This window comes from Myotis nattereri (genome assembly GCF_964212035.1).
Source record: "Myotis nattereri genome assembly, chromosome: 17".
Lineage (NCBI taxonomy): Eukaryota > Metazoa > Chordata > Mammalia > Chiroptera > Vespertilionidae > Myotis > Myotis nattereri.
The window spans coordinates 3,620,824-3,645,741 of NC_138092.1; the positions used below are offsets into that span (position 1 = coordinate 3,620,824).

Here is a 24,918-nt window from a genome sequence, read left to right on the forward strand (position 1 = left end):
TAAGCTGCATAAACCCTGTTCATCTATTCAGCAAGCGAGTGGTGGCCCCACTTTGCCCCTGGTGGAATGGCAGGAGCCACAGGTGGGCCAGGTAGCGATACAATTAGGCTGCCCTCCTCAGAGCCCACGGGGGTGGGGGTGGGGGCTGAAGATGGCCTGGGGGGGGGCTGAAGATGGCCTGGGGGTTAGGGGGGCTGTAGAAGGGCTGCCTGAGCCTGGCCGGGGGGACAGTGGCAGACCCCACTCTCACCCTGGTCCTGTCACTCTCTGCAGGGGGTGGCACTGCCTGGGCTTCTGGAAGGCTCTCTAGGCTGTGTAGGCGGCGTGGCCGTGGGGCCAGAGTCCCGGGACCATGAACACGCTGAGTTAGCGAGGCTGTCCGACCTCGGCTTTCATGCCTCCGGCCTCCGGGCTGGCCGCTGCCCAGGAATGCTGGCAGATATAAAACCGACTTTGTTTTCAGAATGTTCTGGAACCTGGACTCCAAAGGCTGCATTCTTGTGGGGCTGCTTATCGACTGGGGAATTATATGGGGCCCAGACCGGAGCGTCGCAGGGGATCTGCCCCCAGAATGCCATGTGTCGGCGCCGGGGCGGGAGGAGGCGGCCGGGCTGTGCTGCTGGCTGACCTCTGAGAGGCCTCGCCAGGTGGGTCCGGGGGGTTCCAGGGGCCGGGCCTCGGACCAGCCCACCTGGTGGGATTTCAGAGGCTGCGCTCTCTCCGGCGTGGCGTCCCTGGGGCCCTGGGGAGCTGGGGGCCTGGGTTTCTGCTCTGGAGCATGACAATGGAGGGCCTCGCCGGCCTGGTCTTCAGCAGGTTGCCTGGTCAGTCCAGGATGCAGGAGGCCGGGTCTGTGAGCGGGGACATCTGGACGCCTGTGGCTTCCTCCCTGTCCCTGCCGCTGCCAGCTGTGGCGCTCACCCTCACTCTGGGACTGTGTGCCTCGCCCAGTGTTGGTGGGGGCTTCACTTGCCTTTATCTGAGAATAAATGTTTCTATCTCCAGCTCCCAGACCAAGCTCCCGGGCGTGTGCTCAGTACACGCCCCGCCCAAGCCCAGCTCCTGGGGAGTGGGTGACGGCAGATCCACCCTCTGGGACCCTGTTCCTCGCCTCCGTCCTCTGCTCCTGCCGCGCCACAGCCAGCGGGGCCTCCTCTGGCCCCCAACCCCAGCTGCTTTGGCTCCTTTTGTTTGAAAATCCCACCTCCAGCCTGGCAGGCCCTGGGTTTGAGGCTGCCCCTGCTGGGGACACGCGGAGGGTGAAGGAGGAGGAAGTGTGTGCCATGCCTGCACATGGCGGGCCTCCCGTGACCTCCTGTCCCCTTTTGGCTGTCAACCTGGGGATGCAGTTCTCCTTCTAAAATGCAGCGAGAAATGTCCTGGGTGGTGGGGGGTCTGGACTGGATATGAGGACTGGTTTTGAGAATCGATCTGTTTCATTAGCAACGTGGTTGCTTCCATGAGCCTCAGTTCCTGTCTCAGGGGCAAGGCTGGGATGGTGATGTGGGTATGAGGGCCCTTGTGGCCTGTAGGAGGGGCTTTGTGACTTGTAGGAGGGGCCTGGTGACGTGTAGGAGGGGCTTTGTGACCTGTAGAAGGGGCCTCATGACCTTTAGGAGGGGGCCTCATGGCCTGTAGGAGGGGCCTCATGGCCTGTAGGAGGGGCCTCATGGCCTGTAGGAGGGGTCTGATGGCCTGTAGGAGGGGCCTCATGGCCTGTAGGAGGGGTCTGATGGCCTGTAGGAGGGGCCTCATGGCCTGTAGGAGGGGTCTGATGGCCTGTAGGAGGGGTCTGATGGCCTGTAGGAGGGGCCTAGTAACAGGTGCAGAAGGGAGAAGCCGCGGGGCAGAGTGAGGGCTCATTTTCGAGCCTCGGATCTGCTTCCTTCAGGAACCATCTCTGAGCAGGAAGTGCTAACCTCCTGGCCTTTGTCCCCTCCCAGGCAGCTGACAGCAGGGACATGTCTCGGGAGCTGCAGGACGTGGACCTGGCCGAGGTGAAGCCTTTGGTGGAGAAAGGGGAGGTGAGTGGAGATGCTCCTGGTCCCCCCCATCACATGCACAGTCATACAAGGGCACACGTGTGTGCACAACATGAACACATACACACACGCGTCCACTACTTCCTGGTTTCCACGGGTCTCCTTGTCCAGGTGTGCAGAGGCACAAGGTACCTGTCCCAGGCCCAGCGTGGCCACTACGTGCTCTGGCACTGCGGGCCGGGCCCCTGCCCACAATCTGGGCTTCTCTGAACACACCTCCCTGATCCCATCTGCAAAGAAGGGCATTGAACTAGAGCTCTGGTAGGCGCCGTCCACCTCTGACATCTGTGGTTCTGGAACATGCGACCGGAAGCCCACTGCCCACAGGCTCTGTCTACCCCCTCGTTTCGAGGTGAAGGTCATACACATCCCCTGGGCCCGCCTGCCTGGCTTCAGATCCTGGCCCTGACACTCGGCAGCTCTGTCCACCGCTGGCAAACGCGTCAACCTTCACGCTCCAGTTCCCCAGGTTTCCACCAGTGACACTGGCACTCATGTCCTGGGGCCACAGTGAGGATGGAGTGGCTGCTGCCGCCGCCTGGCTCGGGGGAGATAAGCTGTGCGCCTGAGCTCCTGCTGCTACAGCTCTTATCGTCTTGTCGGCCAAACCTTCCATGTCAGCCAGGCCTCCCTGGGAAAGAGCCGGCCCTGCCCTGCGGCCGAGCAGGCAGGTCCCTCCTGGCCTGGCCTTTCCAACGTTGGCTTTCCATTATGGAAATGCGACGAGCCTTCACATTTGCTGTAGAAGTGGCATCGTCTTTTAAACTATGTTCCCTTCCCAGCTCTCACTGAGAGGCAACACCGCCTGTGAGGATGCCTCTTTTCAAAAATGTAAAGTTCAGGCTCAAAAGTGAAGTTACCCTAAGGCAGGGGTGGGAACCATTTTTTTTTTTTTGCCAAAGGCCATTTGGATATTTATCACATCATTCGCAGGCCATACATAATTATCAACTTAAAAACTAGCCCGCTGTATTTGGTCAAGCATTCAGTGAACTCACCCCTAATGCCTTGGCAGGGCCAGACCCCATGATTTCGAGGGCCTTACACGGCCCGCGGGCTGGACGTTCCCCACCCCTGTTCTAAGGTCAACCAAATGCTTTCCAAGTAGGAATCAGCATGAAGACCAGGTCCTGCGAGCCTGGGCCACTGCGTCCCTTGGGTTCTCTCGTGCGAACAGCAGGATGAGAACTGGGGTTGTTCCCGTTTGACAGAAGAGGAAGTTGAGTCTCATGGAGCTTGAATGTCCTCGGTCACGTAGTTCCACTGTGTGCGGGCCTGGAGCCAAGCCAGACCAGCTGCCCATGGCGAACGGACTGCTCATCGGGCTCCTTGGTGACGCTGGGTGTGGTCGCTCTGGTTTAGCTCGGTCGCGTCACAGACTTTCCCTTCCGAGTTTTACAGACACAGACACTCATCTCTGACGGGAGGGGAGCTGCCCGCGTGGGTGGCAGCTGCGTTTAGAAGCTGCCAAACCCTTGTTATGATTGTACATTCGGGATCTGCAAGCATGTTCTGTGAAGGGCCACCTAGGAACTACCGTAGGCTCTGGGGGCCATACCATCGTGGCACCACTCAGCTACACGATTACAGCATGAAGGCAGCCATAGCAACATGGAAGTGAACGGGCCTGCTGTGTTCCAGTAAAACTTTATTTACAAAAGCAGGCGGCAGGCCTTCGTCTGCTAGCCCATGCTGTTCACCCTGCGTGCTCCACATCCGGATAGCTCTGGGCGAGATGGGCTTTGGGCTGGAAACAGAATCGTAGGACTGAGGGAAATGCGCAGAGGTCTCTGTTCTCCGTGTCCATTCAGGAGAGACTGAATTTTAATCCAGAAGACGGGCAGCCAGGGAAGAAATGTGAGGAGAGTGGCATGGTCGGGCCTGAGATTTTACAGTGTAGCACATGGGTGAAGGTCAGACCAGGTCATAGGTAATTACAGTCTTGTCTCTCACAAGCTTGTGGTCAGCTGAGACCTTCAGATCTTTTTCGCACGGAGGCAGTCGTTAAAAAGGAACCCAGCTAATGTGTCTCCTTTCCTGCCGGACTGTTCTTTGAGATGAAAAGCCTCCCTTTGTGAGGAATTAGGGAGGCTCCGCAGAGGAGGGAGGGTAGACACAGGCTCAGGGTTTGGAGAAGCAAGGAACCTTGATGAAACTGACCATCTCCCCCTTCTCTCCACAGACCATCACCGGCCTCCTGCAGGAGTTTGATGTTCAGGCAAGTAGAGGCTGTGGACGCCCTCCCCTTCCCACTCTGTTCCCTCTCCCTCCTCCTCCCACTGGTGCGAAGTAGATCATGGTTCAGACACTGGGGGCGAGGGGAGAGGGGGAGCTAGTTTCTCACACTTGGCTCCTCCCTACAGAGCAGCTGGTTGGAGTTCTGGTCAGGGAAGCCTGTGGCAACAACTCCCCACGGAACCCCCTGGACACTGTCGATCTGGGCAGAGCTGTGGGGGGGTGGGGGGATGGGGAGCAGTGGGTGGGTTTGGGACCCTGTGATGGGAGGGAGCAGAAGCAGGCTCGATGTTCTCAGCTCTGCCTGGGAAAGCGAACCTGGCTTCTTCGTGGCTCACTGGCTCCATCGCTGCTCAGGGCTGGCCTCAGGCGGTGGGAACAGCTGCCTCTTGAGTGTTATCCAAGAACAAACGTTCAGGACAGTGGGCTGGCTCTCTTGGCTGAGGGGCGGGTCAGAACCTCAGGACCTGTCATTCCTGGACTCATTAGTGATCCCAGAGTGTGGGGGCCCCAGGCTGTGCTGGGCCCTGGGGATGGGGCAGGAAGCCTGGGCACAGCGGGGCCCTGTGGGCTTCCCCGGAGAAGAGGGGGGACAGGAGCAGATGCAGGTGGATGCACATCACTCAGTCTCCCGCCTCCAGCCCCTCTGAGCGCTGCATCTCCACCATCTATTCTGCTTCCTTTCCCCCAGACAACTCCCCTCTTCCTCCTGGATCCCATATTTCAGTGACTGGCCCACCACCCGTGTCCAGAGGCTGGGCGTCTGGGCATTGCCCTTGGGTGAAGGGGAACGAGTGGCAGAGGGCTTGGGAACGTTGGCTGCTGTGAATAATGGGTGCACAAGTGTCTACCTGAGTTTGACGTTCAGGCAAGTAGAGGTTTGCCCTTTCTTGGCTCTTTGATGCAGAGCAAGTTGCTTCACCTCCCCTTGGCCTCAGTTTCCTCATCTGTGAAATGGGGCAAGTCCCTCCAAACTTGTTTAAGTGGCGGTGGAGATAGGACAGTGATGGCAGGGACCCAGATAGGATGTTTCCCACATCAGTGTTGGGCCAGTAACACCCCCTGTCCACTAACTCTTGTGACGGCCTTTTTCCTCGGCGTGTGTGTGTGTGTGTGTGTGTGCGTGTGCAGTTAAGTACATATAAAGTGTACCATCTGAACCATTGTTCAGTGTACATTCAGTGGGTGGCATTCAATATGCTCACATTTGGGGGCAGCTGTCACCACCACCCATCTCCAGACTCTTCATCTTGTGAAACCTGAAGCTAGTCCCAGTTAGACACGAAGTCCAAGTGTCTTTCCCTGCAGTCCCTGGCAACCGCCATGCTACTGTCGGTCGCTATGATGCTAAGACTTTAAGTGTCTCACGTAAGTGGAATCCCACACCATTTATCACTTTGTGGTTGGCTCCTTTCACTTAACGCAGTGCCTTCAGGGCCCATCGTACTGCAGCACGTGTCAGCGTTTCCTTCCCTCGGAGGCTGGGCGATACTTCACTGTGTGGATGGGCCACAAGGGGTCATCCACTCATCTGTCAGTGGGCACTCGGGCTGCTTCCACCTTCTGGCTGCTGTGACTAATGGCTGGACAAGTACCGGGTTGAGTCCCTGCTTCTAATTCTCTTGGGTACATGCCGGGAAGTGGAATTGTTGGGTCATTGATTTGGAAACTGGAACACGTTTTTCTGTTCCCTGGGAAGATCATTCCTCACTTTCGTATTGTTCTTGACAGTTTGCAAAGCCCAGCTCTGAGTTCCTGTCCTCGGGCACAGGTAGCTGGTAAGCAGAGACCAGCCTTCAGGTTGGCCTCCCGGGGCAGGGAAGAGTCAGGATGAGGTCTGCCCACATTGGGTACCAGCCTGGGCTGAGCCCTCTCAGCTAATCCCAGCACTGTCCTGTGAAGTTGGGGACATTTTGTCCCTTTAATAAATGCCTGCTTTAACCTACTTTCTAGACTGAGAGCTCAGCGTTAGTGAGCATGGAACGCACTCCAAGCTTCATTCTGAGTGTGTCACACCTTTTGCTTGAATGAATCTTATACCCATTTTACAGGTGAGAACCTGAGGCACAGAGAGGTCAAGTCACTGGCCTGAGGTCTCAGGTTTGGGAAGGGGTAGGGCTGGGGTGTGAACAAGCCGTGTGCTTGACTGAAATCACTCCTCTGACTCCCTAGAAGGGGGAGGCAGACACACACATGAAAAATTAAGTGAACAGACAATTCCAGCTCCCGCAGGGCACGGAAGGTGACAGAGCAGCTGACGTGGTACGGGTGGCCTTAGGTTGAGGGTCGGGAAAGGCTTCTGGGGGAGGTGACATTGAACCGAGACCTGAATGACAGATGGAGCCAGGCCTGTGACCCGAGAAGATTAGGGATGGTCGGTCCATGCAGAGGCTACAGCATGGAAAGGCCCTGGGCTGGGTTTGGAGCCAGCCTGGGGGGCGCGGGGCGGGGAGTGAGCTCTCCCTGCAGCTGTTCATGGGCGCAGCCTTCCCGACGAGTCGAGTCACAGCTTTGAGCTGAACGTGGCTGCTGAGGGACACCTTGTCAACGGCAGTCCCATCTTTGTATAAAACAGTGTTGCTTCGGGTTTGGCTCCCAGATCGGGCTGACTCATGATATTTGTGGAAGTTCCCCCGGATTTCCAGGAGTTTCCAACATCTCGCCTGTGGGTCGCGTAGGGTTTCCCTCGGAAGATGCTGCACCATGTGAGACTGGTGTGCTCTGTGCGCTACCAGGGACTGCTCACAGTGCTGGGGGCAGAGAGGAGCCCTGGTCAAGGGAGGCAGCGAGGGCCACCAGCCCAGGGACAAAATGACAGTCGCCTGCCCGCTAGGACGTCGGCGTCCTCTGATGCGTCAGGCCAGGCTTTCCCCTGCTCTCCTGCTGAGTCATGCGGGACTTGTACCATCACCCCTCCTTACTGATGGGGAAACTGAGGCTCACACATGGCCTCAGTGAAGGGTCCGCAGCACCCTGCTCTGTCTGACCCACCCCGTTCTCTCACCCGCGATGCGTCACTGCAGTGCGACACGGGAGGGCCCAGCAGGGCCTGAGGGCCAGACCTCAGCTCACCGCTGCTCTTCCTATCAAAGCCCCTCTGCCCAGGCAGGCCCCCTGCACGGAACTCGGATGGACTGGGGTCCAGGTGCCTTCATGGGGACCTGCTTCCATCTCTTCCTTCAGTAGCTTCTCACGGCCCATGGAGACGGCCCCGTCTGGCCCGTGCCTTGGGAGTCGAGTTTAAGGAGTCAGAGCCGCCTCACTGGGTGTGTCTGAAAGCAGCCGACGTTACTTCTTGAAAAATATTTGGTGCCCACGCAGGCGGACTCGTTCTTCCTTCCCCAGAGTAGCCGAGGATGGACGGACACATGACTCAGAATAGACAACATATGGTAGCCCACAGCCCAGCGGCAGCGGGGCGCTGCGGGCGGGTCCGCGCCCAGTGGCTGGGTGGCCCGTCTCAGGAGACGGCACAGCCGCCGGAGCAGATGGCCTCTGCCTTATCGCTCCCGGCTGACATCACCGTGGGGTGGGCTGTTTGTTTTGGCCTGGGTGACGGTTTAAGGCGAATCGATTGGTGCCCCCGGGCCTGTGAGTTCTGCCGGTTGCTCCCAGGACCCCGGCTTGGCCCCTGGGAGAGGCTCCGGAGCCCTGGGAGCGCGGGCCTGGGTGGGCTGCTGGCCAGGGGTGCCGTGGCCGCAGGAAGGACGCCTGTGATCTGGTTTTGCCGAGACCGTCTGGCGTCAGGTTCTGGGCAGTTGTGTTTGCCAATTTGATGAGGAGAGTCGGTGGGAATCCAAGCGTCCCCGACGTGGCGGGTGCTATGTGACTCAGCCCTCCCCCCTCTGCTCCAGGTCGGGGGGCTTTGTGGAAGGCCCCCAAGGGAGGGAGGGAGCGAGGGAATAATTGTATCCCACTCATCCCTCAGGCCTTGCCTGCCAAGCAGGAGGTGCCAGACCCGTTTGGAGAAACTTGCCAAGAGGATCTGTCGAGCTAGTCCTCCATTTCGGCTCCTCTGACTCCTAAATCTGCAATAAACACGGGAGCCGTCTAGCTGGTGTCTGTGCCCCAGAAACCGGGCTGACCTCTCCTCCTGCATGTCTCCTGTAATCCGTACCGCCCTTCACGGGAGGAATTACTGCTGTCTTCATGTTATAGCTGAAGAGCCAGGTCCAGAGAGGGCTTAAGAGATTTGCTCAGTGTCACTCAAGGAGGAGACAGATGATGCAATCGGACCCGGTCTCCGCGTCCAGAGCAAAGTCCATGTAACTCATGGGGGGCGGGGCGGCAGCGTGGAGAGCAGCATCCTTCACTCTCCCGGTGCCGTGGCTGCTTCTAATTCCTTCCACCTGGATCTCTCCGTGCTCTGATGGTCTGATTTGATTTGGTTTCCATGGAATCTGTTTGCATCTCACCAGGGCCCTGCTGGCAGGGAGCGGAGTTCCCGCGGTGGAGGGAGCGAGCGGAGCGGCTGGGGCAGGAGGGCGGTGGGCAGTGTCCGCGGAGGTCTGGCGCCTCTCTGGACGGCCCTGTCTGGCGGAACTGGGCCAGGGGGACACCTGATCCCTGTTGGGGGCCGGGTGGGGTGGGGAGGCTGATGTCCTTCCCTTCACTGGGAAGCAGATCCGCTCCCGGGGAAAAGGGCAACGGTGACCTTTTCCTAATTCCTCGCTTTCCACACAGTCGCTGCTTGTTTTCCCGCCCCCCTGGCTGACACGGGGGAGCAGTCAGAGGCCTGGGCATCCTCAACCCCCCTTTCCCGGCTCCCCCCTCCGCGCCCTGCTCCCCAGCCCCACTTCCTAGGAAGTCGCTGGGACTTAGAACGAACCCCGTGGCAGATGGGGGTGGCGCTCATCTGGGTCAAGGTGAAACCAGCTGCGCCTCCTCTGCCCTGCTCCGCGGTGTCCTGTGTCCTGTGTCCTGTGTCCTGTGTCCTGTGTCCGGCACACCTGTGGCACGTTCTGCAGTGTGGGCCAGAGGCAGGTTGGGGAGCAGCGGAGGCTAAGCCTCTATCCTGTGTGCCCGTGTACCCCAGGGCGTGCCCGGGGCTAGCAGCTTCACAGGGACTCTGGGGAGACACAGAGCCATCCACAGCCCCATCCGGGGGACCTGCCTCAGTGCGTCCCTCTCTAGGGAGTCACAGTGCACGGGACTCGTTAAAGGTCCCCTGTCTTCCCGGGCACCCGGCACAGTGTGCGAAGCAGATATCAAAGGCCCAGGCTCTGCCCAGCCAGTGTGGCTCAGCGATTGAGCATTGACCTATGAACCAGGAGGTCACGGTTCATTCTAGGTCAGGGCACACGTTCGGGTTGAGGGCTCGATCCCCTGGGTGTGGTGTGTAGGAGGCAGCCAATCAATGACTCTCTCACCAATGATGTTTCTCTCTCTCTCTCCCTCTCCCTTCCTCTCTGAAATCAATAAAAATACATATTTTTTAAAGGCACAGACTCTGGACTTGGCGGTCTCGGGTTCAGACCCTGCTGCACCATCCAGCTGTGTGACCTGGGGAAAGTTGCTTACCCTCTCTGGACTTCCATCTCCTGGGGACAGTCAATACCGAATGGATCCTGAGCACCTGCTGTGCGCAGGAGGCTGTGCCAGGCCCGAGGGGCGATGGGGGGTGGGGGGAGGTGGGGTGTGTGTAACTGAGCAGGCAGAGGCAGCCCAGCCTCTCGGAGAGAGTCACTTCGGGCTCCACAGCTGTATAAGTTCAAGGCCTCCCAAGTGATGAGTCAGCATCTGTTACTCGCCCCCACCCCTGGGGGCTGCCAGGGACAGACATCCTTGATGCCAACCTGGGCTGGGCAACCCATACCTGCCACCAAGATGGTGCCCAGGCCACCACGTTCTGCAAATGCCCTTCCCGCCAGGCCCCAAGCTCACCTCCTCTGCTCAGGAACCTGGTGGGTAGGAGGGGGCGTGGCTCACTATCCGGTTACAGGTGCTGACCCCGGCTCAGGGCTGTGGGAGGGTGGCACTTGGGTTTGAACCCTGGTGTCCCAGGCTGGTGGGGGCCTGCCTGGCCAGGCCTATTGTTAGAGGGCGCCCTGGGGTCAGCTGGGGAGACAATGGAGAGTGTGGCCCCCATAATGGACCATTGTTCCTGCAGCAGCTTCAGGACGGGCTGGGCGGGCAGATGATCCCCAGCCCCCACTGGGGCTGGGCCTTTGCTCCAGGGTCTGGGTTTTTCCAGGGTTTCCACAGCAGGAGCGCAGGGCTGGGCAGGAGGAGATGTGGGGGGAGCTGCAGGGGGGGATGTGGGGGGAGCTGCGGGGGAGATGCAGGAGGAGATGCGAGGGGGCCAGGGCATCCAGCAGGCTCCGAGCTCAGTGGCCCAGGAGCACCCCTGGGCTGGGAAGCTGGGGTTCCCCTTGCTGTGCCCTGTTTACCCCCATCAACATCAGGTCATAAGCACGCAGGCTTCCCCTGCCACACTGTGAGGCTCTCCTATGGCCCACTTCCCACAGGCAAGGGCCCCGGGGAGAGGTGCCACCTTCACCAGCGTCAGGCCTGCCTGCCTTGGGGCCTCACAGGGCAGGCCAGGGAGCCCGTCACTCTGCCTGGGACTTGAAAAAAGTGGGTTCTTGTTAAAAACAGAGATGATGCCCTTTCCTGCTCTGGAGGGGGAGCCTGGGAATTGGGGTTAATTCCTCCCTCCCTCCCTCCCTCCCTCCCTCCCTTCCTTCCCCATGCCCCTCAGATGGACAGCCATGGCTTCCACAGGATGGGAGCCTGCCTGGTCCCCTCAGCCCAGCCCCGGGCCCAAACCTCTTGCTCTCCATCGGCTATTGCCCCTCCCCCTCCTTCCTGACCCTTGGGCAGGGCTCTCTGGGTCTCGCGTTGCCACCTGAAGCCCAGTGCTCTCCTGACCAAGGGCAAGGCCCTGGGCGCGTCCTCAGAAGCCGTGTTCTAGGCCTGGACGCTGGTGTCCCCTCCGGTTTAAGCCACGCCGACCTGCACACCCCGTGTGACAGCCCCTCCGCCTGCTGTCTTTCTCCAGGAGCAGGACATCGAGACTCTGCATGGCTCCATCCACGTCACGCTGTGCGGGACCCCCAAGGGAAGCCGGCCCGTCATCCTCACGTACCACGACATTGGCATGAACCGTACGTTCCAGGCCCCGGGCTGCCAGGGGGCCTGCTCCCGTCCAGGTGGGGGCGGGGGGCTAGGAAGGGCCGGTGGCAGGGAGCCCGGCTGCCTCCCTCTTGCTGGGCCTTCCTGGAGCTATTCTGGGAAGAACTCTTGCCACAGACTAGAAGATTCTAGAATGCAGTGCCCAGAGGCCCAGAGTTGTCTGTGTGCCAGGAGCTGCTGGGAACTCAGGGAGCCCCCCACCGTCCATCTGTGTGACAGTGACCTCTTTTAATGAAGGAATACAATGGTTTCCAGTGTTTGAAGAGTTGTGCAACCATCATCACAATCCATTTATGCACAGTATTACTCCAAAAAAAGAAAAATCCTGTTGTCTTACCTATCGCCCCAATTTCCAACACCCCCAGCCCCTGGCCACCATTTTCTACTTCCTGTCTGGAAGCACCTGCCCGTCCTGTCATTTTAGAGCAATGGAGTCACACAACACGTGGTCTTCCGTGACCGGCTCCTTGCATGCTGTTCTCACGGCTCATCCACACGTAGCACATGCCAGGACGGCGTGTCTTTTGCCAAGTGATTTCCATTGTGCGGAGAGGCGATGTTTGTTGCCCACTCTTCAGTCAGTGGACATCGTTGCTTCCTCGTCTTGGCCCGTGTGAATACTCGGTTGTGAATGTTTAGACTGAATTTCCAAGGTGTTACCCATCTGGGTTCCCCATTTTCCACAGACGGGCATGGCAGTGACGCAGAGTAGAGCGACTTTGTGTTAACGTGACGCAGATGGAGGTGAGGCGTCCTGTGAGGGTTCGGGAGGCACTTGCAGGCGTCCTGGCCCAGTCATCTCTGTAAACTTGCACGTGGCAAGCCGAACACTTGGTCGATTTTTGATTGACAGACGGCCTAATGTACCTCCCCCTCAGTTTATTCATACCCTTGAGGCTGGAGCTGATGGCAGTCCCTGAAAACCATTTATTTTCTCCACCCTCACATCTCTTACCTCTCTTCTTCCCGGGTGTCCCCCGGGGCCATTATGCGTCAGCTGCTTGCTAGGTACTTTGATGGAGGTCACCTCCGTTCACTGCACCCCGGTGAGGGGATGGAACTGCATGTGGTGTGAAGCACCCCGTTTTAGAGAGGCTCAGGGGTAGAGTAAGCCAACGGCTGTAGCAAAAGACCGGAACTTCTGCGGCTTCATCCCATATATGATATTCCTCCCTCATTTAACAAGTCAGTGGGCGTTCACTGCGGCCCCTTCCACGTGGTGATTCGGGGGCCCAGGCTCCTTCCAGCTGCGGCTCTGCCATCCCCCCAGCCCCAGAGGCTTCTGCTGGCTCCTCTGCATCTGGCACATAGATGACCTAAGAGAGAGAAACCCAGAGGATTGGGGAGCAGGTATTCTAGGGAAGCAGCAAGCATCACAGGCTATTGGCCAGGACCCGATCACGTGACCGCCTCTAATTACAAGGGAGGCTGGGAAATGTAGTCCAGCTGTGTGCCCAGGAAGAAAAGCTGGCCATCTTTGCTTCAGACTCTCAACAATTAGGAGACTCATCCACAGTCTATAGGAAGTGGGAGGTCTGCGCTTTATCGCCTATGCTCCTCCTCCTGTGCCCTGGCCAGTGTCCCCGATGTGAGAGTTTAGGGAACCCAGGGAGAAAGAGAATGTCAGTGGAGTAACCCCCCTCCTGCTGGGGCCATGATGGCCATAAGTGACTGGGAAGAAGCAGGAGGCCCCTTCTGGGGTTAAACTGGAAGCTCATCCACCAGGGGGTACAGTACAGTGTATGGACCGTCTCCACCTCCCCGCGCACTCCCTTGCCGTGGCCTGTTCTTGCCTTTTGTCGCCACAGGAAAGTGGGACAGGGGAACAAAAGATGGGCATCCTTGCTGTGAGTCCCTTTCCTTCTGCTGAATAGGAGCAAAACAAGCAAACATGCACGCGCTTTGCAGGGAGCAAGCCAGCTCATTCCATCCTCACTCACCCCTCTCCCGTCTCCGCCCCCCCCCCCCCCCCCGCCCCATGCAGACAAAACCTGCTACAACCCCCTCTTCAACTCCGAGGACATGCAGGAGATCACCCAGCACTTTGCCGTCTGCCACGTGGACGCCCCTGGCCAGCAGGACAGCGCGGCTTCCTTCCCTGTGGGGTGAGTGGGGAGCCTGGTGCCCCAGGAGGGGGAGGAAAACCTTGCAGGGTGGAAGCAGGTGGTGGGGAGGCACTAGACTGGCTCTTCATTTTTTTTATTGCGGTAACATACACTCTTCCGTGGAGCCAAGTCTCTGATACAAGCCCTCAGCCTCAGTGACAGTTATAATCTTTATATGGGGGAGAGCATAGCAACCCCATCGAGTAGTCTCAGGGATTAAAGGAGCTTACAAAGCTCACCACATGCTTGGGGTGGGGCCTGGCACACAGGAAGCAGTTGTAAAGGCTTACTTTACAAAGAGGAAGGTGGAGAACCAGGGATGGAGACCTTGCTCACCAGAAAAGGCTGTGCACCCTGAGGGGTGTTCGCAGTGAGGGCCACAGGGGGGCGCTGTGGGGCGTCGGCACACCTGGGCCAGGTTGCCCCGTGGTCCCTCCCCTTCCAGCCTGTTCCTGTTGACATTGTTAATTTCCTCGGGGTCCAGGCTCTCACTAACTCCTCTGTGTGGCTTCTCCCAAGGTACATGTACCCGTCCATGGACCAGCTGGCCGAGATGCTGCCGGGAGTCCTCCACCAGTTTGGGTAAGAGTGAGGGATCCGCTCCCCGCCCTCCCCCCACTTCCCCCACCCCAGCCTGCAGGGAGAGCGGCTTCCCTCATGCATCTGCTTTTCCTTTAGCCTCCATCTGGCCTGACCCCGACATAGGCTGCAGTTTAAATAGATTTTTATTGATGTTAGAGAGGAAGGGAGAGGAAGAGAGAGAGAGAAACACCAATGATGAGAGGGAATCATGGGCTGCCTCCTGCACGCCCCACACTGGGGATCGAGCCCCCAACCTGAGCATGTGCCCCGACTGGGAATGGAACCATGACCTCCTGTTCATAGGTCGGTGCTCAACCCCTGAGCCACGCCAGCTGGGCCAGGCTGCAGTTTAAAGCTCAGGGGAGAAATGCGCTTGGCTCACTGTCCTCGCTGATTTCCGCTTCCTCTTTATTCCCACTGCTTCCTGCGAGTGGGGCTTTTCTCCTTGAGTGATGACATCACCCGATGCCAGGCACCCCCCATCCTTTCCTGCTTTCTCTTCTTTCATTGTTTTCTCTTTCCCATGGAACATTCTGGAACGTTTGGGAACGTTCTGAGTTCCCTGAGCCCTCAGCTCCCCTCTCTCCAGGCCCTTCTTCCTCCAATGCTCATTTCCTTCTTACGTGAGCCTTTGGTGTGATGATGACACCTCAGACTTCTTGCCCGGTTTATTTTCATGCCAAGTTTTTGAGTCCAAAATAAAGCTTAGGAGTGGGAAGAAGCGGGAAGGTCTTCCCGTAAATGCCGGGCAGTCAGGAGAGAAGGGAGGAAGTGGGACGAGTCCCTCAAGGTCACGGCCTTCTGTGAGTCCATAAAGCGTGATGCATTTCAGGTCTGGAGGGCCCAGCAGGGCAGCGGTCCTCACGTTGTCCCGCCTGCTAGCCTTCCTCAGTGGCAGCCCGGACAGACCCTGGGGGAGACGAGGTTCCCCGGGGACAGGGCGTGGGGGAGGGCGTGAGGGTGCTCAGGGCTCCTGGCGCTCACATCTTCCGTGACATCAGCTTTTAATTTCTGCTTCCAGGGTGAAGAGCGTCATTGGCATGGGGACTGGGGCTGGCGCCTACATCCTCACTCGATTTGCTGTGAGTTCTTGGGCATTTCTAAAAAATTATGTTTTAAGTAAAATTAATTCAAGGTGAAGGAGGAAAATTGGACAAGCACCAAAAATCCCCAGAGGGAAAAAGAATGACCTATCATTCCATTTCCCAAGGGAGAACCACAGTTGTGTGGTTTAGAGTTGTGCATGCATGTGTGGTGTTCGTGCATGTGTGTGTGTGCGTGCACGTGCACACGTGTGTGAGTTTGTGTGCACATACATGTTTGCAGTGTGTGCATGCATGTGTGTGCATGTGCACGTGTGTGAGTTTGTGTGCACGTACATGTGTGCAGTGTGTGTGAGTTTGTGTGCACATACATGTGTGCAGTGTGTGCATGTATGTGCGTGTGTGTGTGTGTGTGTGTGTGTGTGTGTGAGCTTTTCTTTTTCCTGCACTGACCTGCCATCCTAGTCGTGTTCTTCCATCGTCGGCTTTGCTCACTTAGCAGCCGGCTGTGGCCGGTCCCCTATGCGCCTCCTTGGGGGCTGGAGACTCTGAGAGCAGCACGTGCTCTGGGGCCACGCGAGCCCTCTCCCAGTCCTGCTCCCTCTCTGCTTTGACGTGTGAAGTTCGCGCTGCCTCAGGTTGCCGGGCTGTCTTTCACCTCGTGTCTGAATTGCAGCTGAACAACCCCGAGATGGTGGAGGGCCTGGTGCTCATCAACGTGAACCCCTGTGCCGAGGGCTGGATGGACTGGGCGGCCTCCAAGGTGAGCCTGGGCCGGGCCGGTGGGGTCCCAAAACGCAGGGGCTGGGAGCCCTCACCCCGGCCCTGAGGACTGTGGGACGAAGACCCCGCCTGGTGGCACCCTTTCCTGGGACTCCCCACCCCCAGAAAGAGAGCAGCTTCCTCTGCTTTGCTTAGAACGGTGCATGACCCCAGACATCTGCCATCAGGCACCCATAGGACAGTGCGGGCCAAGCCAGTAGGGTCAGGGACCTGGGCTGGCTCGGACTAGCATCGTCTGGGTAGGAGTCTTTGCCGGGGATGGAGCAATGGCTGGGCTTTTCTCAAGATGCTGAGAATAGAAAGATGAGCAAGACCAACGCCTCTCAGCCCAGGACCCTCCTATTCCTAATGAAAAAAAAAATTTGCATTTGGTACTGACCTTATGCCACTCAGTTTGACATAATAATAATTAGCTAGCATGTAGCAGGGGTGGGGAACCTCCGGCCCGCCGGCCCTGTAAGGCCCCCGAAATCGTTTAGTAGGGCCCTGCCCAGGCATCAGGGGTAAGTTAATTAAATGTTGGACCCTGTATTGCAGGCTAGTTTTTAAGTTAATAATTTTGTGTGGCCTGTGAATGACGTTATGCATATCCCAATAGCCCTTGGCAGGGAAAGGGCCCCGCCCCTGGATGGTTACCAGGCGCTAGTTCTGCTCCCTGTTGCTATGTGTGCCTGGCCTGTTGAATCCTCTTCCCTTCAGGAGGTGGGGCTGTCATGCCGTTCACAGAGGGGGAAACTGAGGCTCCCCGTAGGTAAGGAGGCTGTGCAGAAAGAGAACTGGCTGACTGGAGAGCCCTGGGCCTCCCCACCTCCTCCCCAGGGCTGTGCTCACAGCTCCCAGGCAGCAGGTGTCCAAGGCCCACCCCCACCCCAGTGCCGCCGGGCTGGGCACAGAAGGGGCTGGGCACGTCCCTTCCTGGACACGGGGGGCCCTCATTGTCTCGGGAAGCTCTGCTCTGGCTGGTGGCCTAGGGTTCCTTGTTTATTTAAAAATGATGATTGTTTTTTCCATAAAAGCCCCTGTATTTGCCAAGGAGATGGGGACATAATTGAAGCAGGACAGAGCCTTTTAACCAGGGGTGATCCTGGCGTCTCATTTTGACAGTGTATTTTTGCCAATGTTGGGGTGGCCGGCGGGGACAGGAAGATGAAAGGGGTCGTGCGCCTCCCCCTCCTCCACCGCATCCTGGCCAGCCAGCCTGATGCTGCATTTCTCCCCGGAGCACTGGGCCAGCAGGCGGGAGCCCTTCCCTCCGGCCTGCGTGACATTTGGGAGCGGAACACACTCCCTGTTTTTTATTTTATTTTCCAGCAAAGGAAGTGACATTCTACTCAGCCAGTTTGGCTCCTGGGTAACTGCTCTGAGCCAGACGTGGAGGGCTGGGGACATCAGCCATTGGCTGCGTGCAGCCTGAGGAATGTTTGTGGGGTTTTAATATCTGCACCATATCCTTCCTTTCGACCCCAACCCTGGAGGAAAAAGACCTACATCAGAGGTCTACTGTATGTCAGGCACTGGGGTCAGATCCTGTGACATGTGCGGCCGCTCCCACAATCCTCATCGTGGCCGGGCACTTTGAAGTTCCTGGCAGCCCCGGCTACCGACCGGCAGTCTGAGGTCCAGAGGCTTTGCAGCTGCCCTGGGCCACACAGTGGGGCCCTGATAGCACGCATTTATGGAGCTGCTGCTGTCTGTCTAGGGAGCCCCTGTGATATTCCTAGCATTTATGGAGCTTGTGCTGCGTGCCTAGCATTTATGGAGCTTGTGCTGTGTGCCTAGCATTTATGGATCTCCTGCTGTATGCATAGCATTTATGGAGCTCCTTCTGTATGTCTAGCATTTATGGAGCTCCTGTTGTATGCCTGACATTTATGGAGCTCCTCCTGTGTTCGGTTAGCCTAGCACTGTTGTTAGATAGAAAGAAGGTCATTGATTTCTTTAGTAACCGCAGTATATTCAGAGAGGCATGTGGCTTAGGGACAATGTGGAGGATGAGCTCGGCAGATCTGAGGTGTGGACTCGGGGAGCCTGTGTTGAGAGCAAATGGATGGGGTCCTTCCTGCTGACCACTGGTGCGCTCCGGCGCAGGGAAAGCTGGGAGCAGGCGGGTCCGTTCAGCACAGCTGTGCGTGCACCTTCTGCGCCCGGGCTCCGAGAAGAGTGATGGGTGGAGAGCCAGGCCCTGCCTTCTGGGGGCTGCAGGTCTGGAAGGTAACCAGAGGCTGTGACCAGTTCCCGTCCCTGGGGCATCCTCAGACGGAGTGCTGGAGCCCCGAGGGCACGGGGTTGGGCTGGCCTGTCTCGCCCCTGCAATGCCTTCCTCCTGATCCCCCTGTTGCCCTCCCCAGATCTCCGGATGGACCCAGGCCCTTCCGGACATGGTGGTGTCCCACCTCTTTGGGAAGGTGAGTAGGGGGCCTGGACTCGGTCAGTTCTCCAGGTTCTTTGGGCTGATCTTTTCTTTGAACAGCCAGTTGGCCTCTTTGTCGCTTAAATGCTCGAGGGCAGTTTTGCCAACAGCTGGGGCTTGACATCGGCCCCCTTCCTCCCACTCGGGCTCGGGCCGCTTCTGATCGCATCAGGCCGTTCGGTGAGACCTACCCCGCATGCCGTTGCCCAAATGAGAACCAGAAGCAGCTCCGAATGCATTTGTCCAGCGTCACATTCAGAAAGGGACCAGGGAGCGGGGAGGCCGAGGCCCGCCTCTGCGAGGCTCCGCTGGCCCCGCGGGAATCAAGCGTGTCCTTTCCGCACCTTCCCCCTGCGTGAGCTGCTTCTGTTTTGCAAGCGTGAAAATCGTCACCATTAAAAACAGTCCTTGGGGATAGTTGCATCGATGGGTCCAGTTTCCAAAGGCCTTTCCGAAGTGAACAGCCCCGTCAGATCCACCACCTGGACACGTGGGTCACATTGATCCCCCCTTTTCCGAGACACCGAGGCCCAGGCTCGGGCACGCTTCCTAAGACGGGCAGCGACGCCGTGTGAGGAAGGGAGCCGTTCTCTCCTCCCTGCACGGTTCTCTGGGCTCATCTACTCACCAGATAGACATGAGCCGCATGAGCGAGAGAAAATGACCAGGGGTAACTGCAGACGGCGGTACGGGAATCCGCATGTACAGGAGAGTCAGAGACGGAGGGGAGATGGGGTGCGTTTGACCTTCTGAGCTCAGGCTGAGGCGGTGCACGTCGGGGCTCCGGAAGGAGAACGCGTGTTGGGCTGTTAGTCCTTGGACCCGCCACACCCTCGGAAAGGCCATTCCTGGTGGCGGCTCTTGCCATGGGCCAAGCTAGTGGTGTGAATGCCTATAGACCAGTGATGGAGAACCTATGACACGCGTGTCAGAGGTGACATGCGAACTCATTTTTTTGGTTGATTTTTCTTTGTTAAATGGCATTTAAATATATAAAATAAATATCAAAAATATTAGTCTTTGTTTTACTATGGTTGCAAAGATCAAAAAATTTCTATATGTGACAGGGCACCAGAGGTAAGTTAGGGTTTTTCAAAATGCTGACACACCGAGCTCAGAAGGTTCGCCATCACTGCTCTAGACAGTTAAACAGGGGGCGCGGACGTTTCTTCCGAGTCCCTAGGGTCTCGGTGGGCCATTCGCTCAAAGTAACGTGCACCCCCCTGAATCACATCTTGGGGCGGCTTGTTCTGAACCCCTGAAGAGTCAAGCCCCAAGCCCAGGAGGACTGACTTCGAGTCCGAACTCCAAGCGCTGAGCCCCGAGGGAGGGCGCGCTTTGCCTGTCTGACCACAGCCTGCGTGTGTGTGTGTGTGTGGCGGCCACAGCCCCGATGCTTCCCGGGCCCCAGGCAGCATGGCCTTCAGCTGGTGCCTGAGTGACTGGAGAAGGCGAGGATGGGCCTGCCCCTGACCGCGGGGCCCGTGACGGACACGTCTCCTCTCGTTGCAGGAGGAAATGCAGAACAACGTGGAGGTGGTGCACACCTACCGCCAGCACATCCTTAACGACATGAACCCGGGCAACCTGCACCTGTTCATCAACGCCTACAACAGGTGCGGGGCCGCGGCCCACACAGCCAGCCCACCAGCTCCCTCCGCAGGGCGGGAGCGGGGGGTGAGGCAGAGGGGGTCGTAGTGACTGTAGGAGAGGCAGCCCCTGAATTTGAGCACGTGGAGCAACGGGACCGGGTGCCCTTGGCCAGGTGTCTCCTGGAGTGCTGAGCGCTTGGCCAGAAGCCGGGCTACCACTCCACACCCGGGGGATGCCGACACAAGTGGGACCCAGTCACACCCTGAGGGCTGGGAGTACGTGCCTGCGCCCATGGTGACCCTAGGAAAGGACAGGTGTGAGGAAGGTGTGAGCACAGATGTGAGGACAGATGTGAGGACAGATGTGGGCACAGATGTGAGCACAGATGTGAGGAGAGCTGCGAGAGAAGCAAAGCACTGGGGATGGGAGGAATCCAGGGAGGCTGCTGGGAGGGGGTGAGTCATTGCCATGATCCGTAACGCCTGCACACGGCCTCTGGTGAGGACTCAGGCCTCTTATCCGTAACTGGGTGCCTGTCCAGAGCTCAATTCGAGGAGGGGCAGCTCAGGGCCACGGGTGCGAGCCCGAAGTTCTGGAACTCAGGGAGCTCGCTCAGCCTGCCGAGCCAGCGCTACCCGGCTCCCCCAGAGGGGCCAGAAGTGAGCTCACAGACTCTGTCTCCTCCTCGAATGGCCCATGGCAGGACCTCCTGGCTTTGGCTCAGTGGGAGGGCTTCCCCGATGGATGGGGAGGCCCTGCTGATGTAATTAATGGTGCTTTTTTCCGCCCTCTGTAGCCGGCGGGACCTGGAGATCGAGCGGCCGATGCCGGGAGTGCACACGGTCACCCTGCAGTGAGTTGCTTTCTTCCCCGTCTCTGTCTGGTTTGCTTGGTGCCCAGGTGCCCACACGGCCTTCTTTCCGAGTTTGGCAGGACTGCCCTGTGCCAGGACATCGCCATCAGTGAGAACCGGATGTGCCCCCCCACCCCCCAGGGCAGGGCACGCCCAGTCTCACTCTTCTCCCTGTGCAGGTGCTCAGCTCCCGGGTGGCCCCGAGACCCAGGGTGGAGCTTGGGGCTCAGAGAAGTGCTGACTGCACTTTGGACAGAATTTATTGAGCACCTACTTTACGTTGAATACTGTGCCTGCCTTGCCTCACAGCGCCTGGGGATGAAGGGGGCGCGGGACCCACCCTAAGCGCCCTCCTAAACCAGGGGGAGAAGACAGTCTCAGAAACAAGCAGCTGTGTCCCCCCGAAAGTGACTGTCATTGTTTGGTTCCTTGAGGGAGCCGTGTTATCCCACACCTGCACTCGGCACATGCCATTCCCTCGTCGGCTTCGTCCTTGGTGTCTCTGAGCTTGATTGCTGACCACGTCCTACTCAGCCTTCCTTGAGGAGAGGGTGTTTAAAATGGAGGAACATCAGAGCATAGAAAATCTCTGGTGAAATTCATACTAAAGTGTAAATGACTTACCGATCGATTTTATTCTAAGAACAAAGCAGAGGATGGAGGGAAATGAGTCAAAGGCTCTGGAGAAAACAAAATAATGTTGTGAGGACCTTGGCAGGCCTGGGAGTGTGCGGATCTTTCAATGAACCGTGTGTTAACCCCCGCCCCCCCCCCTTCTCCCTGCCCCCAGGTGTCCTGTGTTGCTGGTGGTTGGGGACAGTTCTCCCGCCGTGGATGCTGTGGTACGTAGACACCACCCACTGGTTTTTGTGCTGAATTCAGCATCCACACCCTCCCCATCTCTCTCCTTTCCTCCGCCATCCGGACCGGTGACGTCTTCTAAATGCCATACGGGCCTTTGGGCAGAGGCCCAGCCACCAGCCTCTTTCCCTGGTGACTGCCAGCCTGGGTGCCTGGCCGTGGGCCCTCCGCCTCCCCTCCCAGGCCCCCTCCCTGCCCATCTGCCTCCCGCCGGCTTGTTTCTGTGAGCGTGTTTTCCACTCGGCTTCCTGGCCAAGACGCTTCCCTCCCATTTGGGAGGCCTGGCTGGTGCCTGATTGTCTGGCAGGACAAGAGGCACCTGGGAGCTGGCCTTAGGCATGGTTTTCCGGCTTATTTCACCCTGTAATTCCCACCAGGGGACTGCAGGGCAGGACGCCCTGGTTCATGTCACAGAAACCAGGCCTTTGTGGTCACTGCCCCAGGGTCAGAGGGGTATTGTTCACATCAGGGGGGAGGAGGTTCTCCCGCGGGCACTTGGAACGTCACAGGACACGAGCTGGCCTTCTGCCCGGTGCCCATGTGCTGTCAGGGGGGCCAGGATGTGGAAGACAGGGAGCAGCTTGGCGCAGGGGGTAGCGTATGAAGAATGATATCTGGGACTGGGGTGTCCGACCTAGAGACTCACCGGCCTCAGGTGGCTGAAGAAGGCCAGTCATTTAGTAAATGTTTCTAGAGCACCTTCTACCTACTCGGGAGTCTTCCTAACCACCCCTCAACTGTCGCAGCCTCCGTTTATTGATGCGGGGACCGAGGCTCAAAGAAGTTAAGTGACTTGTCACACAGCTAGGGATGGCAGGGCTGGAATTGAAAGCCACATCGGTGTATTTTATAGATATAATTTCAGAGAGGAAGGGAGAGGGAGAGAGAGAGAAATATCAATGAGAGAGAATCATTGATGGGCGGCCTCCTGCACTTCCCAAGCTGGGATCGAGCCCACAGCCCAGGCATGTGCCTGACCAGGAATGAAACCGTGACCACCTGGCTCATAGGTCCACGCTCAAACACCGAGCCTCGCCGGCCGGGCAAAAGCCACATCTGTTTAATCTCAAAGCCCCTGTTCTTCTGTGCCCGTGGGAACACTGCAGTCTCTGAGGACGGTGGAGGGGGGGACAGGGGGTGGGGGAACAGAGGGGGGAAGGTGGTGACTTGGGCTCCAGTAGGAAATTAACAGATTTCTCCTCCCTCTCCTTGTCCAGGTGGAGTGCAACTCAAAGCTGGACCCAACCAAGACCACCCTCCTCAAGGTACAGGGAGCGTGAGGAGGGTTGGCACGCATCCTTAGAAACTCCCGGGTTTTCTGCAGAAATTGAGTTGTGCCTGGTTTAGGCAAAGCTGGGGGTCAGACAAGATAGAAATAACGATTTACTGTCTGTTCACACACTTCTCCTGGGTGCTGGCTGGTAAGGTGAGAGGTCACAGGAGAGGACCCCTCCGTGGGACCCCAGGAGTCCATTGCCCTTGGGATCTGACCTTGACCCTGAGCTGTAGGGTGGGCCAGAGTCACCCGCTCTCACTGACCCCTTCCGGCCCGTTTCCCTCAAAGCCATCCGTGTGCTGCTGCTGGGGGCCCCTGGGCCAGGCCCGTCATCGCCCCTCCTGGGGACATGCCACACGTGGCTGCAGTGGCTTTAAGAAGTGCCCAGGGCTTTAGGTTTGGTGATTCAGTGGCCACTTGGGGAGTGGGCACATTTCCCAAGGGCGGCCCATGGGGAGCCCCTTGAAGCCGAGGTCTCGAGCCGAGGGGGGTCTCTTCCCGAGGGGGTCTGTGCAGGCCACGCGTGCCAGGGCCTCCGCCAACTCTGCCTGGCCCAGCTGCTGCCGCTCAGGTGGGACAGTGCCCCCTGGGTTCTCAGGGAGCAGAGTAAAATGATCGATGGGCATATCAGAAGGTACACGTCACGGGCCAAGAAAGGCAATGCCGGGGCCAATAGAAGTAAAAGCAGCCTTGCTGGGTGGGGCTGGGCGTTTGCCTCCTGTACTGTGCCAGCCCCCTCAGCAGCACAGGCAGCGGGCAGGGCGCAGGCAGGGCGGTGCCCATTTGGAGCCGGTTCGCAGGGCGGGGATCACCTCCGCGGGGGCGATCACACTAACCAGCCTTCTCTCTTCCAGATGGCGGACTGTGGCGGCCTCCCGCAGATCTCCCAGGTGAGTCGCACCTGCCACCGCCCTGGTGGAGGCCAGTGCCTCTGAGACCGGTCGCTGCTTTCCCCTCCCTGCCTGCTCGCCCCCCGCCATGTCCTCTGATGACACACGTTACCGTTCACAGCGCTTGAATGAGAGGACTCACTGACCTCCCAGAGCCCCTGGGAGGAGATGCCAGGGGCCCCGGGTGAGGCATTCGTCCAGAGGACACAGCTGGGCAGCCGGGGGCCGGGGTCTAGGTCTGCCCGGCCCAGCGACCACAGGTTGCCACGGGCAGCTAGGGGTGACCCTGTGGGGAAGGGACCAGCTCTTCGATTCATGGGGCCCCGCTCACTTCAAGGCTGTCTGATAGAAAAGGGAGAGTCATGCCCGGCCGGTGTGGCTCAGTGGTTGAGCATCGACCTATGAACCAGGAGGTCACAGTTCCATTCCAGGTCAGGGCACAGGCCCGGGGTGCGGGCTCGATCCCCAGTAGGGGTCCTGCAAGAGGCAGCCGATCAGTGATTCTCTCTCAGCATTGATGTTTCTATCTCTCCCTCTCCCTTCCTTTCTGAAATCAATAAAATCATATTTAAAAAAAACACAAAAGAAAGAGCAGGGCGAGTCTGGGCTCTGAGCTCCAGTGAGTGGACGATGGCTCTGAGGTCCATGGGGTGCAGAACCAATCTCAGCAGGTGGCACTGTCTCAGCAGAGGACAGGCCTCCGTGCGGGGTAGGGGGTGTCTCACTGGGCGCCTGAAGAAGAGGCCGCTGGTCCCACGGCGGTCCCGGCAGGTCCGCATCAGGCAGACACCAGCCCCGGCCCGCCTCAGGCCGCCTCGTACCCGGCACTCACAGGGGTGTGGGCACCGTGGCTTTGCTGGCTCTCTTAGCTTCTCTGCACCTGTGTCTGTGTCCCACCTACTCCCACTAGACTAGAACAAAGGTATTTTCAGTGTCTTAGCTGTTGCTATGTTTGCCCACGTGACAGGGAGCAGATGGGCACCCCGTGGGGCCCGCTTAGCTGTGATCATGGGTTAACGCCCGCCTCTGGTGATGGCACCTGCTGCCCACCCAGCCCGACCCTGAGCCACCTGCTGAGATGGCCCGCCTTCAGGGCCCTGAGGTTGATGGG

The 24,918-nt window shown here is 58.5% G+C and overlaps 1 protein-coding gene across 1 annotated transcript in view; it reads left to right on the top strand.

Moving 5' to 3' along the window:
* The window catches only part of NDRG1 (N-myc downstream regulated 1), a 40,894-nt gene that overhangs the window by 11,577 nt on the left and 4,399 nt on the right, over positions 1-24,918 (top strand). Inside the window, exons 2-14 of the mRNA XM_081111725.1 lie at positions 1,944-2,024; positions 4,225-4,260; positions 11,278-11,383; positions 13,396-13,516; positions 14,036-14,098; positions 15,120-15,180; positions 15,818-15,904; positions 18,273-18,329; positions 19,847-19,950; positions 20,724-20,780; positions 21,571-21,622; positions 22,859-22,906; positions 23,772-23,807. Coding sequence (XP_080967851.1) covers positions 1,962-2,024; positions 4,225-4,260; positions 11,278-11,383; positions 13,396-13,516; positions 14,036-14,098; positions 15,120-15,180; positions 15,818-15,904; positions 18,273-18,329; positions 19,847-19,950; positions 20,724-20,780; positions 21,571-21,622; positions 22,859-22,906; positions 23,772-23,807 — 891 coding nt within the window. The 5' untranslated portion in view covers positions 1,944-1,961. The remainder of the gene's footprint in view (positions 1-1,943; positions 2,025-4,224; positions 4,261-11,277; positions 11,384-13,395; positions 13,517-14,035; positions 14,099-15,119; positions 15,181-15,817; positions 15,905-18,272; positions 18,330-19,846; positions 19,951-20,723; positions 20,781-21,570; positions 21,623-22,858; positions 22,907-23,771; positions 23,808-24,918) is intronic.